At 39.4% G+C, this 14,976-nt stretch overlaps 1 protein-coding gene across 2 annotated transcripts in view; it reads right to left on the bottom strand.

The window, feature by feature from the left end:
- Positions 1–14,976, bottom strand: part of uggt1 (UDP-glucose glycoprotein glucosyltransferase 1) — a 44,616-nt gene that overhangs the window by 9,096 nt on the left and 20,544 nt on the right. The window contains exons 13-30 of one of the 2 annotated variants that reach the window (XM_088087496.1): positions 14,184–14,334; positions 13,293–13,412; positions 13,067–13,152; positions 12,402–12,537; positions 12,084–12,215; positions 10,955–11,119; positions 9,805–9,925; positions 8,810–8,908; positions 8,574–8,597; positions 7,953–8,047; positions 7,028–7,234; positions 6,760–6,891; positions 6,495–6,625; positions 6,305–6,400; positions 4,079–4,181; positions 3,860–3,939; positions 2,155–2,344; positions 1,192–1,350 (exon numbers count right to left, since the gene is read on the bottom strand). In XM_088087496.1, coding sequence (XP_087943622.1) covers positions 1,192–1,350; positions 2,155–2,344; positions 3,860–3,939; positions 4,079–4,181; positions 6,305–6,400; positions 6,495–6,625; positions 6,760–6,891; positions 7,028–7,234; positions 7,953–8,047; positions 8,574–8,597; positions 8,810–8,908; positions 9,805–9,925; positions 10,955–11,119; positions 12,084–12,215; positions 12,402–12,537; positions 13,067–13,152; positions 13,293–13,412; positions 14,184–14,334 — 2,227 coding nt within the window. The remainder of the gene's footprint in view (positions 1–1,191; positions 1,351–2,154; positions 2,345–3,859; positions 3,940–4,078; positions 4,182–6,304; positions 6,401–6,494; positions 6,626–6,759; positions 6,892–7,027; positions 7,235–7,952; positions 8,048–8,573; positions 8,598–8,809; positions 8,909–9,804; positions 9,926–10,954; positions 11,120–12,083; positions 12,216–12,401; positions 12,538–13,066; positions 13,153–13,292; positions 13,413–14,183; positions 14,335–14,976) is intronic. The other variant, XM_042500678.2, reaches the window with a different exon arrangement.

Below are 14,976 nucleotides of genomic sequence, written 5' to 3'. Positions count from 1 at the left end.
GGGCTGGAATGATCTGAGTATTTGTACCGCACTGTCATGATTCAGCGACCACAGTTGGGGCATGCAGCCTCAAGAAGAATACACAATATGTAGATTGATGCACGTAATGTGGAGTTCTGCCCAAATAGCTGCACTTTGTTGGCAACATTTGCAGAGGTTAGCATAACAACCAGACTGGCATGGATGTTAGGCACGATAAGGCGCGCAGAAACGAAATGCTGGAAGACCCGCCTGCAGCCTGGTCAGCTACAACAAGAACTCAGAGAAAGCTGTGAGAAAGACGAGGACGGTGTGTCTGCACTGCTCCACAGCTGCAGGGTCTGTGAACTGAAACACATCCATCCTCAGCATCACTTCAATGTGCCGACCATCAGATTGATAGATGCTTGGGTGCTCTGAATGTTTAAAGTCCCCTTGAAACCGAAGTCAGAGCATCTTTGGCTTTTGTATTGTGATGTATTTCCCGGTGAAAAGGAATATTTGAGCCGTGTTCAGTAACAAAAGGGATTGAAGTCAAATCCTTCTTATTTGATCGCACTGCTAAAAGTGGGCAGTCTTTAAGTTTAGTGTGATTCAGGACTTTTTGGTTAATACATATACTCTGATACTTATATTTTTACCTGTATTTGGCATATGTTAGGAGATAAATGATCACTTAACACAAGGATGCAGGAATATAACTGTGAAAATGCATTTTTCATTTCACAAACTAACAAAAACTCTTCCTTAAGCAAAAGTTTTTTGTTTTTATTATTTATGTAGTTTGTTATTTTACATTTCATATCATTAGAGATGCTTTTCAGTTTTACAGTCTGTTGTGACCTGTTGCCTTTTTGGAAAGTGACTGTTTAGTGTAATAGAGAGTATGTGTTTGAAATGCTCCTTACTTTTATAATAAAAACAGTTTACTAAAGTTGCCAGTGAGCAAAATGCTACCTCTGTCACCAGCAGGATTGTGTCTTTCTTCGACACTTGCACTACTGTTTGTTCAAAATAAATAAAAACAAACCGTACCAAACTTGCACAGAACGTGACTTTTTGTGTACCGTTATTACAGCCCTTATATTAAGCCTGCATGATAAGCTGTTAACAAGGAAAGCACTAAAACGTATCAACAAACAATAATTATTGGAAACTTCTGCTCTAAAGTGTTGGAAAACAAAATGGCAAAAAGGCTCATCTGTAACTCACCAGGTTTGCCATGACGATTGTATCCACAATGACGGGTTCGGAGGCGGTTCCCAGGGTGAACTGGAGGCCACGTGGCGGCTGGCCCGAGCTGACGTCAAAACAGTGACCCTCTAACAAAAGGTGCTCTAACTCGTACTCTGCCGCTACAATGTTCTCCACCTGCAGACACAGGAATCCACACAGGTGAAGTTTACTATGTGTAACCAAATAAGTTAGTCCAAGGGCTTTCCAGAACCACATCAGTGATGGTTCTCAAACAAACCAAAGGATGCCAAAAGTCCTCAGCATATAAGCAAAAATGGAAGAAAGCTCAGGAGAAAGAATTCAAAGAGAGGTCCGCTTTTTGGACAAGAGTGGATGCAGCAGGACCTGAAAAAGTTTAACAAGTAATAGAAATAGCCAAAAAACAGGATTATAATTGGAGAAAAAAATATCAACATTATTGGGTTCTGAACTCTATGTTTCACCCTATCCTCAATAAAACAGTATAACAGTGTGAAATTGGTACGACTTGTTTAATCATGTATTTCAACATTTTAATACATACATTAATAAAACCCTGATACAGAGACACAACTGGTGTCCTCTGGTATGAGAGTTGTCTTTTTTTAATGCAACAATTTACTATATTACAAAGTAAAGCTGGAATAAAACGTTAATTTAGGACAAAAGAAAAATAAAAGTGTCTTTGTGCAGCCCCTTAGACAAATGAGTAAAAAATAAATCCCAAACCTAAGTGGTAGAAAATCAGTTTGGTTTGAGTCTAAGGGCTACTGGCGGTGTTTAAACACTGACTGATGACACACATTAAAACACAACCGTTGGACAGCATTAAAACGTTCATTCACAGAGCATGATAGAGTGGTGTGATAACTTTACACACTTAATAGTTTACTGTGAGAAACAATGAAATATTTCACAACTGCGGATCCCAACTGAACCCAGACAGACTTGTTACTTTACCTCCTCCAGGTAGATGTTGTCCAGGTCGTACCGGGTGTGCACAGACTCCACCATCCAGCTCTCGGGGGTGTTGAGGTTCAGGGTGAAGAGCGGAGACTGAGGCATGTCCAGGAACTTGGCCATAGGGCCGGGAGAGAAACTACCGTCAGCTTGAAAGGCCACCTCCGGCTCCAATACGTAACGGTAAATACTGGAAGAAAATACATGGATTTTAATAACAGGTGGAGCAGTCATCACAACATTATCTACCATTTGCTGGAGGCCTTTAGCTAAAACAGTAGACATGAAGATCCTAAATGTTAGTTTTTACTGAAAAATATCAGAAATTTTAAAAGGAACAGACTGACTGAAAATGTTGGGCATCAGCATTAAAGATGCCCTGTGGAGACAAAAGTTATGTTAGCATTGAGTGTTACTCATAAAAACATACATATAATGTGCACCCGTATGGTCTAACAAATTTGGTGTTGTGTGCATTTTTTTCCTCATAAAACATTTGTTTAGCCAATTTTTGAAGTATTTTTAATGCAATAACTGAGCAAGCAAACGCCACCAAACTCTTAAAAGACAGAAAGACGTGCCTGAAGCTCTGCATAAAGATTTTTATGTTGTTTTTTTCCCCCAAAACTGATCTTTTGGGTTTGATATCAACAATGTGAATGGAGTGGCATGTAGTACAGCCATACTTTTTTAACATTTTTGTTGCATTTCAGAGCGCTGAACTGCAAACTCTGTCAACACAACAAACTAGACTTCACCACACAACAGACTGTGTAGGTCGTAGCTGCTGCTGCAGGAGTGTGAGCTCTGCAGTGACAGTCTGCATGGCTGCACACACACACACACACACACACACACACACACACACACACACACACAAACACACAGTGTCAGGGCCAACTGTAAGCATAAAACGGCTAACGTTACCTAACGGTTATTAACGGGTTTAATGACAGAGTCGAGCTGGTGTCGGTGTAAGTTTGTTGGGACTGTTAAACAGGAAAGCGGCTCTAGAGATGGAATCAAGAGAAAGTTTGCCGATCCGACGGGGAGTTTGGACTGGCCAGCATCAGATCCCCATGACAAAGACAGAATGCAGGCGTTGTTTGACAGCAGATGTTTTTTATACTAATGGTACTGGGTCATTTCGGTCAATACCTTTAAGATATTGAGTACCGATACCTAGCTCTACAGTATTTATATCCCCACACATCTGAAAATTATATTTCTTGCTGCAAGAAGACACTTTTCATTACAGTTTAATGTTAGTAACGTCTTCATCTGCAAATGATATCACAGAAAAAGCCTCTGTTAATAGAGCATAAAAAGACAAATGGGGATAATTTAAAAGAGACAGTTATTATGCAACAGAGTCCTTATAATCAGTAAAAACAAATATTGAAACACAAGTCTTCAATTATACCCTTAAAATTAGATTTTAATTTTCTGACTTTCCAAAAAGAGTATGAGCCTTAAACATACAGTGATGCTGTAAATTGTAATTGAAGTCCTAATAAAGGCACAGAGCATAAAGTATTATGATGAATTAAGGATTCAGTGACTGAAAAGTAAAACATTAGCACATTTGGAGGGTGAATGGTAAACTTTTAGCCAGATAAAGCAGAAAGACCAGAGTGCTGTGCCTATACTGATATAAAAAAGATGTAAGGTTTGAGAATTCACTGAGTACAGAAACAGTTCTCACCTCTTGAGAGGCATCTCTGACAGTTTGGACTGGCAGTTCATGAAGACTCGTAAGTTGACGTTTACCAGCTGCTTCAGGTTCTGCAGGTGGACACATGTTAAAGAAGACAAGACAGACAGGTGAGAAATAACCCTGATGAGATCAAAGTGAGGTCTAATATATCAACTGGACAGATCAGTGAGAAAGACGCAGTCAAACGAGGGACCCGATTTAACCCACCAAAAGGAGAGGAGCTAGTTTCTGTGCGTCCCTGGTTACAGGATCCACCACGGCAACAACATCGAAGTACACATCTCCCTCCTTTGGCCGGATCTTTACAGCACTGCCAAAAAAAAATAAAAATCAGCAACTAAATAAGGATGCACTGATCTCCACAGTTTGTATTTACATTAAATTAGAAGGTAAAAATTGTAAAATTTAAAATTTTCTGACACAATTTTTGCCCGAAATAATAATTATAACTTTGTTTATTCCATCTCTCAGATGCACACACACACAAACATCATATTGAAATAACATAGTTATAATTGTTAAACATTTCTGTCTTTGTCCATACTTTAGTCTCCATTTTCACTTTATATATACAGGCAAAAAATATTGTATTGTTTTATTGTATTGTATTACTCCAAGCTCAGTAATTCTGCACTTTCAGTTTTAATTCTAAAAGCTTAACCAAGGACAGGGGTTACAAATTACCCTTGGCTACAAACCTGTATGTACTGCATCTACTTTGTATTTTATATATGAAGCATTTTTAATGCATTTGTCCCTGTCAAATAAACAAGTACATAAATAAATGTAATGCACTTTTCAAAAGCAGAGTTACAATTTGCTGTACACACATAAAATAGAGCAAAGTAATGAAAAACATGGGGATAAAAAGAGAAAAAGTATTTGGTAGGAAAGTAAGTAACACAGGGGCAATTACAAATCTGAATGCAAAACCAATAAAAAAAATTAAAAACAGTCAAAAAAGTAAATAAATAAAAACCAAAATTAACAAGTAAAAAAGTGTCAGAATGAGGATTTGAAAGCAGTGTTTTTTCGAGGAGTGATTTAAAATAAAGCACTGACTAACTCAAGCACTCCTGATCTCCTCAGGCAGGGATTTCAGTGTCTGTGGGTTCAAACAGCAAACTTACTGACGGACTTTAGATTTTAGCCATGACTTGTGAACAGAAAAGAAAGTTTGGAGTGAGGATCTCGGGCAGTACGTTTGGTCATGAGGAGAGAGCAGCTGAGAGATATAAGGAGGTGCCAAACCAGACATGATTTTGAGAGTGATTAAAAGTATTTTAAAATAAATGTATTATAAAGTCACGGAAAGCTGATGTAAAGAAGCTAAGATTGGTGTAATATGGTCACATTTTTTTTTGAACCAGTTAAGAACTGAGCTACGGCATTTTGTGTGAGTTTGAGGGAATGAAGAGACTAATGGGAGAGGACAACCTTCTCTCGATAAAGAATTAACACAAACATTTTGACTTTGGAGATATTTCGTGATAGATAATAACAGGACTGGGCATTTTTGTTAATGTGAAGGTCTAGTTTAAGGTCAGAGTTGAATATTACACTGAGATTTCTGGCAGAGGGCTTTAAATTGGCAGCCGGTAGACCAAGGAGATTGTAATCAGTCTGAACTCTAACATGGAGGGGCGGGAAAAGAGGATGAGCTCAGATTTGGTGTCATTAAGCTGGAGCTCCCGCCCCTTGAACACAGACATTGCTGATTGAGGTTGACATACTGTTTATATCCTTCAAACGCATATTTTAGACACTTCCATCTGCTTTTCTCTGAAATCACTGTCTTGATTTTTTCTTCAAATGGGTTAATATTGCTTCAGGGAGTACAGTTGCTAGCTCCTGACAGCTTGACAATCACAAAGCTTAGCGAAGTGGTCAATTATGACGAGTTTGTAGACTGCTTTCGTCATTAGGTAGAAGGTAGAGTTGGGTGTCATCGGTGTAGAAATGGAACTGAATATTATGGATTTGTATAATGTCACCCAATGGGTCAATGTAAAGAAAGAAAAAGATGTGACCTAAATTGAGCCCTGGGGGATGCGGTAGGAACCGGGGATGACAAAATCACCCACACTAACAGAGAAGTGTCTACCAGTAAGATAGGGAATCCCCACAGATGCCAACACAGCCCTCCAGACTGTTTTTAGAGGACAATGTTATCGATGGTGTTGAAGGCACAGCTCAGGTTCAGGAGGACCTGGACTGAGCAGGTACCAGAAGCAGGAGCTAACAAGAGGTCACTGTCACCCTGAGGAGGGCAGTCGTGCTGTGAAGGGCACGGAAACCTGACTTTTCCACTTGGTGCAACAATACAGCTAAATGCTTTGCAAAAATCAAGTGACCCTGGGCTACACAGGGCTTCCCTTCAGGGAGTAAAGTTGGCTTGCTTGTATAAATCATGTGCATGCATTACAGCTTTACCTGTAGCGGTCATCTGCAAAGTCATATTCTACCCGGGCCTCTCCTTTGGGCTGAGAGGAGAGCAGAGCGTCCACCTTCATAACGAGGTCGCTGGCCCTGAGAGAAATCCTGCATTAGATTTTACAGAATGTAAAAGCGTTACTCAAGTTTTGACCTTGTGAAAAACTATGGATGACAGGAAATACAATACCTGTCCTCCTCAATACCAAACTGTTGGACTTTGCTTTTGATTCGCTCTCCAGAAGTTTTCAGGATGATGCTCTCCAAAAGCAGGAAGTCATCCTGATTAAACACCTCCTCGTCCTCCAGTGGACCTATGATCTGTAAACCAGACACAAAAGAACCGGTATGGTAACTGGCAAATTTTCTTGATAAATACTCTGTTTGTTCATCATGTACCACCCGTATTTTCAAAGCAGGTTCTTCCAACAATAAATAACAAGACTGTGACTCACTCTTCCGTTGCTGATGACTGCCTTCTGTCCTTTCTTCAGTTTAAGCACGTCTCGGCAGTAGGCAGCGTGGGAGAGCAGGAAGTCAAAATTGGGACCATCGTATGCATCCTTGAACAATGACACATCCATACCCTGAAGGGAAAAAAGATAACTTATGGGCAGCTGATAAAAGAGAAAATTAAGAGTAAAAAGGATAAAATATTTAACAACAGTAGAAAATATGATCATTTTAAATCATGAAAAATTAAGCTGTTCGATGCCCCCTTACCCCGACAGCAAACTCCCCGATATCTACTCCCTTCTCCAGAGCTGCAGCTGTCTCTTCTTTAGCCATCTTGGTGATGAAATTCTTGGCGTTGTTAGCAGATTGCGTCTGCATGGCAGCCCAGATCGCTCTGGCCACACGGCTCGTTTCGGTGGACGGAGTTGCCGTTGGGTTATTGATCATACCCAGTCGGACATTGTTGCTGGTTTTCTGTTGCGGGTACAGTGAGTGTTGGTGAAGGATTTATTCTTGCTTTGAGAGGCTGAATATCGAAACAGCTGATCTTTTCAAAAACATGGTGACATAAATTAAACAAAAAATTTCAGTTCTGAATCCTACTTTGAGATATTCTGACCTTGCTTAATTTTTATTGTACAAACATGAAAGTGATATAATCGTCTCATATAATTCTTATTCTCAACAGAGCAGATTTGCAAACTTCCCAAAAGTGAAATTATTCCTTTTCCAACCTTTTCTTGGTTGTTTTTTAAATACAATTTGTACCAGAATGTTTCATGGAAAAATATGTTCATATTGTCACAACATATGATTCATTCATGATTTGTACTGGTAACTTGTGTTATTGTATGTACTGATTTTCACCAATTTGTACTTTACTATCTGCACCTGTTAGCTATTTTTGTTAGCATTTGCATCTTACTGTTATCTAGTTTTATATTATTTTATATTTGCTATATACTGTATTCTATATTTGCTATATATTTTCTCTTACTGCTATTATATTTCAGTAGTTGTACATTGCCTACTTTCTATCAGTACTCCTCTAACTTTGTATTGCAACTGCTGCACAGCAATTTCCCTCAAGATAAATAAAGTTTTATCTTATTTTATGTTACATAGTCAACATTAAAACAGCAATATCGAATCAAGGTCCAGATTGTAGAAATTGTATAAGAGGGTTTTGTACCATGTGTCTGATGGCATCATAAAGGAGCTGACGTCCCGAGGGTTTGTCAAAGTCTCCGACCACCCAGAAGGTCACAGGGCGGATGTAGCCATCATCTAAAAACCACAAAGGTAGAAACACAGATTGAAAGAATAAGTTACTGAGGTGATGCTACGCAGGAAAACTTGCGAGGCAAAGGAGGCGAGATATACTATTTTTCAGTGAAGATAAAGGTTTGGTAAATTGGGTAAAGATCTATGTAGATACTGGACTGCAAGAAAAAAAACTGGAAAAAGTATCTATATTGTTATCTACTCCGAAAACTTTGTCTTTTCCAAACAGTAAATAAAACCTCTCCATGCAGTTACAACAAGTGACACATGCTCTCCTAAAGATGGAAGAAACAATGTTAGAACTTAGTGAGCAGTTATTTTTAGTGGTTATATTTCAGACTTTAATAGACAATCATCACATGTATAATTAGTAATTTGTTTGCTCTGAGAAATGCAACACAGATGGAGGAGTGGTGGTGGATTGACAAACAAACAATCTTATCACTGCCAGCAGTGTAGTTTACAGAAAAACAGAAAAAAAGAGCAAGTGAGGTGGAGAGGGAATAATGTGGAGGAAAAGGGTGATTACCATGCCTGTTGGTGGAGGTCATCCCTGATGCAGGGGCATGTTTAAATCACATGAACAAGAGGAAGAGGAGGAGGAGAGGACAGAAGGAGAATACATAAAAGAGAGTTTAAGCTTGAAAGTGACTAAATTATCTTCACGAGACACGACAAAAAACCTCCTCAAGTGTTCTCTTCAATTCAGAGTTTGGGTTTTTTATACACCCAGCTATCATAAGAGACAGTCTTGGACATCCTTACCTTTCTTAGTCATGTAGTTGATGCTGTTGGCCACAGCGGTGCTCTTCTCCTTGGTATCGAGAGTCGAGAAGCGAGCGTAATCATCAACAAAGTAGTTGTCTGCAAGAAGTGAAGAAAATGGAGTAAACTGTAGCTCATGTAGAAAATAGAAAGATTATATTTCTAAAGGCCTTTGCACACCGAGTCCGACGTGTTTCATTGATCTGTTTGTTGCGAGAACAGTACATTTTTTCTGTACTTTAATCTCTGTAATAACAAAAATGTAATTTTAGTTGTAAAAAGGAGTTCAGGGTTTTCAGTTTCAGTGTTATTCATTTAGAACATTTAGTTATTTATTTAGAATTTTTTGCACGCCGCACAAAATTAAATGTACTTTACTGTTCTACAGAGCTCACAAATTTTAACAAAATCAGGTTTGTGTTAACATGTTGATTCTGCAGCATGAATGAAACTGAAACTGAAGTCTGAGGACCTGTTGGGCCCATTGCCATTACTACAGCGAGCACTGTCTGTGTTGGGTTTGGAAAAGCAAAACCACACTGGCGACTGCTTTCAGCTCACCATTGCCCCGACTCTGTGACTCAAACAAGCTGCAGGAGTGATGTAGTCTTACACTCACTCTTTTTCTCTAAACTGATCAAGGTTCATTTTCAAGTATTGAAATTTGGCACAGACTGATTTAAGGTGAATCTGTACTCAGTAGTACTGAGGCACTTCAGTTGGTGCCCTTGAAAGTACAAAGATCAGTACCCAACCCTGTGTTAGTGGAGGTCTGACTGACAAAAAGTCAGTCTTAAGTGTGTTTAAAAAAGAAGAATGCTATAAACAAAAATCTAAAACACTCTTTGGCCATTTTGCACGCATTTTTGAGACATCAGCTAATCAGTTTCTGGTCCTCTGTCATGTCTTAAATGCTTAAATATAGGATCATGAGGTAAAAACAACAGCTGTACATCGGTCAAGCAATACCGCTCGAATCCATTATGTGTACTCACTGGTATCAGACAGATCCAGGTATGTTCTGCTGGTGGACAGCACTCTGGGGTTGATGCGAGGGACAACGTTGGGCTGATTCATGATGAAGTCCACGACGTCGTGATCTGAGGCCAGCTCACCCTACGAACAGATCGAGCACAAATTCAGGATGTTAAAGGAATAATTCACTGCTCACTGACCCAAAAATTGATGCAGAAGCTTTTTGTCTGCTTACTTTTCATCCACAGACAGCCACCTCAAGATTTAATAGCTTGTGTATCGACTGAAAAGTTTTCCTTCAACAAGTTCAGATTAAACATTGAAAAAGGAGGAAAATAAGACTGATGACCGTTCACCACAAGAACTGGTAAAGCATCTAAATAAAACAGCGGTGCTGTAACTGTGCTTTAAGACTCACAAAACAGAGGCCTTTCAAAAAAACAATTCAAACATTTGGCTCCTCGGAGTGCTGGAACAACATTAAAACAGGAAAGCACGGCAGATGGCATGCTCACAAAGATCTAGCTCAACAGAAAAATGATTACTCACAACAATCCAAGACAGTGTACTTGTAAAAATGAACTCTCTTCCCAAAAGAAATCATCTAAAGCTCTTCTACTCATTTAATTTTTCTTTTAATTAAACTCTATTTTGTAGAAAATTAAAAAACAACAATACGCAACAGCACACAGAAATACACCCTCTGGTATTATCACTAACTCACAGTGAATATGTTACTTGTTCCCTTTAAGTCATGTTTAATGAAATTTAACCAATTTCTGCTGTTAAAATCAATCAAAAAAATCTAATCTTTGCAGATTGTATGTACATAAGAGCTGCAGCATGTGGAAAAAAATTAATGCATTACAGCATTTATGCAACATAAATTAAAGACTCACCACTGAGGTGGACAGTGTGTCTGCAGAGACATTCATGCAGTCAGTACTATTTTTTTTATTTTGACTCAACTGCAATGAAAATTGATTTTACACAGAAGATGAATAACATGTAAGCTATCAAACACACATCTTTATGTCTATTCTTTTATTAAACCCTAATAAAACAATAGTGTTAAATTATAAAGTGATGATGAAACCCTCACTGGCTCACTGCGACTGTACATCAAAGTGTGAAGTGTGTGTGAGTCTGTGTGTGTGTGCTCTGACTGACCAGGTAGACGGCTCTCTGGTAGAAGGAGGTGGTCTCCAGGATCTTCTGCATGGTGACCGTCTCCAGTTCGTCCGGGTCCAGCTGCTCACGCTGGTAAGGTATGCCGTTGTACATGACCACGGGCAGCGGGCCCACTCCCGTCTGCTGGTAGTACGCCCGCCCTTCCTGAAAGAAGAGACACAAAGAGGTCTTACTTTTATATACATCTGCCTTTAGCCAACTCAAACACAATGGCAGAGTAGTGAAGGAAAACCTGATCCATGCTTTTATTTTAAGCAGGTTTGATTGTTGCAACAGTCATAGGCAACTACAGTTTATCAGGGTATATGCAGGGATACTGAAGATAACTTTTCTTTAGACGATGACACACCTTAACTTGTATTTACAACAAATTGATTGTAAGAAAGCACAGCTAAAGAGTCTTATTAAACCTAAATTACGGAAAGGTGCTCAACACTTTTTTAAGTGGTGCTTGACAGAAATGAATGCTTCAGCATCAGGTTTTAAGTTTTAAGTCCTTTTTTATTGATTGAACAGCTTCTAGTCTTTCGGTGAGCAGCAGATTCTCCTCAACTGGCCACGGTGGGCTGGGAAATAAAATCAATCAATCAATCAATACAAGCACTGTTACTTTCTTCTTATGGAGATGACATATCTGCTGTCAGAATTGGTGTGGATTGAACACTGCTATCTCCATGGTGACATTTGTCACACTACTAGTAACATTGTGTGACAAAAAAAATGACGTGTGCGACATAAAAGAAAAGAAAAAGAAAAGTCTTTATGATTTCTTTTTTCCTCAGCAGCAGTTTGTTGAGTTTGAGATGTGAAGGGGAGAGTAAATCTGTCAATTAGTTTGTTGTTGCATCAAATAGGGCTGATCAGATCGACTGATAAGATTAGAGGATCTGCAGCTGCAGAGGTGAGTGAAAGCAAAATTTTACACCCAGTAGCAGCAAATGCCGATATTGAGAAGGGTCGTCACAAATACAAGAATGTGGGGGAGAGGAAATTTTACTGAGATATCAAGTTCATTATTTGGGACAGATGGACAACCCAAAAATGTAATGTAACAATGTTTTTGACTGAAAACACCCACAAAATGATGTCAGCATTCAGCCTCTCTCACCTTCCTGTTGCTGTCGTAACTCGAGTCGGCTCCCAGGACGCTGCTGACCTCCACGTAGGGGAACCTCTTCTCCAGCACTTTCACCACGTCTCCAACACTCAGCTGTCCACCAATAGGCACCCGGTTGAACATCTTGAAGGAAAAAAAAGATAAAAGTTGAGGGTGCTAAAAATTTTAGGGAGAACAGTTATCAGATAGAAAAAAAGTAGCACAACTTTATCATTTTTTTAGAGTCACCGGTGCCAAAATGTGTGTTCTCATTAAGATAACAGGTGTTTTAAGAAGTTCTTGATGAGCATTTATGAGCCAAAGACTCACCGAGATGACAGCTTCAAATGCGCTCTGACTGTCCACCTCGTCGCTGATGTAGTTGTAGGCTCGGACCAGCGCCACACCCGCATCCTGCATGCCGTCTATGTCATCTTCATCTGACACCACAAACACCAGCCCGATCCTAAAACACACACACACACACACACACACACACACACACACACACACACACACACACACACACACACACACACACACACACACAATAAAGTTTCTAAGACAGACTCTGGTGTGTTTACTGGACTGTTAAAATGCAGAGCGCATGCTGTCTGCCTCATCAGTATTCAAACACACTGACCATCCCAAGATGCCACATGCAGAGAGGTATCAAAGGTCCCCCAAAACCTGCCTGACAAAACTCCTAAATTAAAATGGATTTTAACTACACGTCCCAACTGACCGCAACGGCTCTGCGGCATCTTTTTGAATGATTTTTCTGGTTTTTGCAGTAACCGTGGAGCAATAAAAACAGTGTTTCCTTGAAACATCCATCTACTGATGTAAATCACATTTACAAGAAAATATATTAAAGTGTCCAATATTTAAGAAATTTATTTTAAAAGCAACTATAACATCCTTGTTTAATCTCCTGATGGTGTCTGGTGATTTTACAGCCCAACAGATCTCTGATGACACCAGCAAACACAAACCTGAGTGGGATGTTGTTAGCGTAAAACATCTCTGCAACACTCAGCAGCTCAGCAGCGTTTTCCTGAGTTGGGTTCAGAATGATCACCTGCAACACACACACACACACACACACACACACACACACACACACACACACACACACAAACGTACACAAACACGTTGGTATTTTTCACGAGGATTAAAATCCAATTGTATTTACAACTGATTCATCGGGTGCGGACAAACCAGATTGTGGAAGTTCTTGCGGATCTGCCTGATGACTCCAGGGAAAGTCGGCCTGAGAAGCTCCTGCACGTTGTAAGGCCATGAGCTGTACCTGTGGTCCGTCTCCAAGTTGTTAATCCACTAAAAAAGCAAATGTAAGAGGAAATGTTTGAAAGAAGGAGCCAGAGCCAAACAGAAATTATATTTTACTGCTAGTGGCTACAGCTAACGATTAATTTCATTGTCTATTAATCTTTGTTTTATCTTTGTCAGTGAAGCGATTAATTGTTCAGTCCCTGTCAGATAATAGTGAGGCCCAAGTTGATGTCTCCAAATTAGTTAGTAAAACCCAAAGGTGTTCAAATCACAGACTGGAAACAGAGAGTATTTGGTACTTTTCAGGAATGACTTGAATAATAGGATGATGTACAGCGAGCGGGTCATTATCACAAAATAAACTAAAATAGGGTGACGCAAAACTTTGATGTGGGTCATTATTTTGCAATAACAGCTTACTGTTTCAGCACAACTGAAACTCACAAAAAGTAAACTTTTCTGACCCTATCACTAACCAGAGCTGTTATTTGAGTTGTTCGCTGTTGCAGATATGAACTAGTTATACATTTGAAGGGCTTGAAGGGCTTGAGATGGCACCCTGATTGTACTTAGGTTGCACGATAATCTTTCCAGGAGCAACCTATTTTTTTCCAGGGACATTTGGAGCATATCTGCATTTCTTTGCTAAAACGCTACATTACAGAATTCCAGCTCCTCCAGAATTCCCAGTAAATGTGGGAACAAGAATTGAAACAGAACAACACAACTGCATGTGCATTTTCAGCTCCAAGCCTCAGTGCTTAATTAAACGTGCACATTTTTGTTGGAGAGGATTTTGGTTATGTGATTTCTTACGCTGATGGCGGGGTTGCGAATGTCGACAGCGTAGTCCGAGTCAGAGGGCTGGACGTTGAGCTTCAGGATGTCATGGATATAGGGCGTTTCGATGTGCAGGGAGCGCAGACCCTCCATCACCCTCGCCTCACTGCGCAGCACCTCAAACACGCTGCAGAGGACAGAAGTCAGAGTGTGGTCATCCTCTGTGTGTGTGTGTGTGTGTGTGTGTGTGTGTGTGTGTGTGTGTGTGTGTGTGTGTGTGTTTGCTATTAGAAGTAAATATAAACATGAAAGTACCACTGACTGCTGAGATCTGACCATGGGATATACATATAAAGTTCCTTATTTTCATGTTTTGATTGATTAGTTGAATATTGAAATACATGTAAAAAATCAGATTAGAAAATTAGCATTTGAAAACATGAGACTTTGTAGTTTAGCACTTTTTAGAACTGAAACAATTAACTGAATAATGCATTAGTCATCCAGTGACATTAATCACCAGTTTCAAACAGATTATTGTAATTTTCTGGTACATAATCAGCAGCTCATTTTGCATTTTTTCCTTAACATTTCTGAGCTAGGCAGGTTGCAAAACTTGCTTACTGCAGCATGAAAACTCTACTAACAAACAGAAACATCTCATCCAGGTAATGACTGGCTGAATCTGAACTGCTCTGTTCAAAAATGAATATGGGTATTTTTGGCAAAAGTCAGTAAAAAAAAACTCCAAACACTGCCTTGTGTAATCTTGATCTTAATCTTTAATTATGTTCTGTAGATTGTTTGCAAGCATATGTATATCAAATGG

The sequence above is a fragment of the Plectropomus leopardus genome, chromosome 14 (assembly GCF_026936395.1).
Source record: "Plectropomus leopardus strain MGB_pleo_1.0 chromosome 14, ASM2693639v1, whole genome shotgun sequence".
NCBI classification, from domain to species: domain Eukaryota; kingdom Metazoa; phylum Chordata; class Actinopteri; order Perciformes; family Serranidae; genus Plectropomus; species Plectropomus leopardus.
The sequence above is the reverse complement of the archived record's forward strand: the minus strand, read 5'-3'. Positions and strand labels throughout refer to the sequence as shown.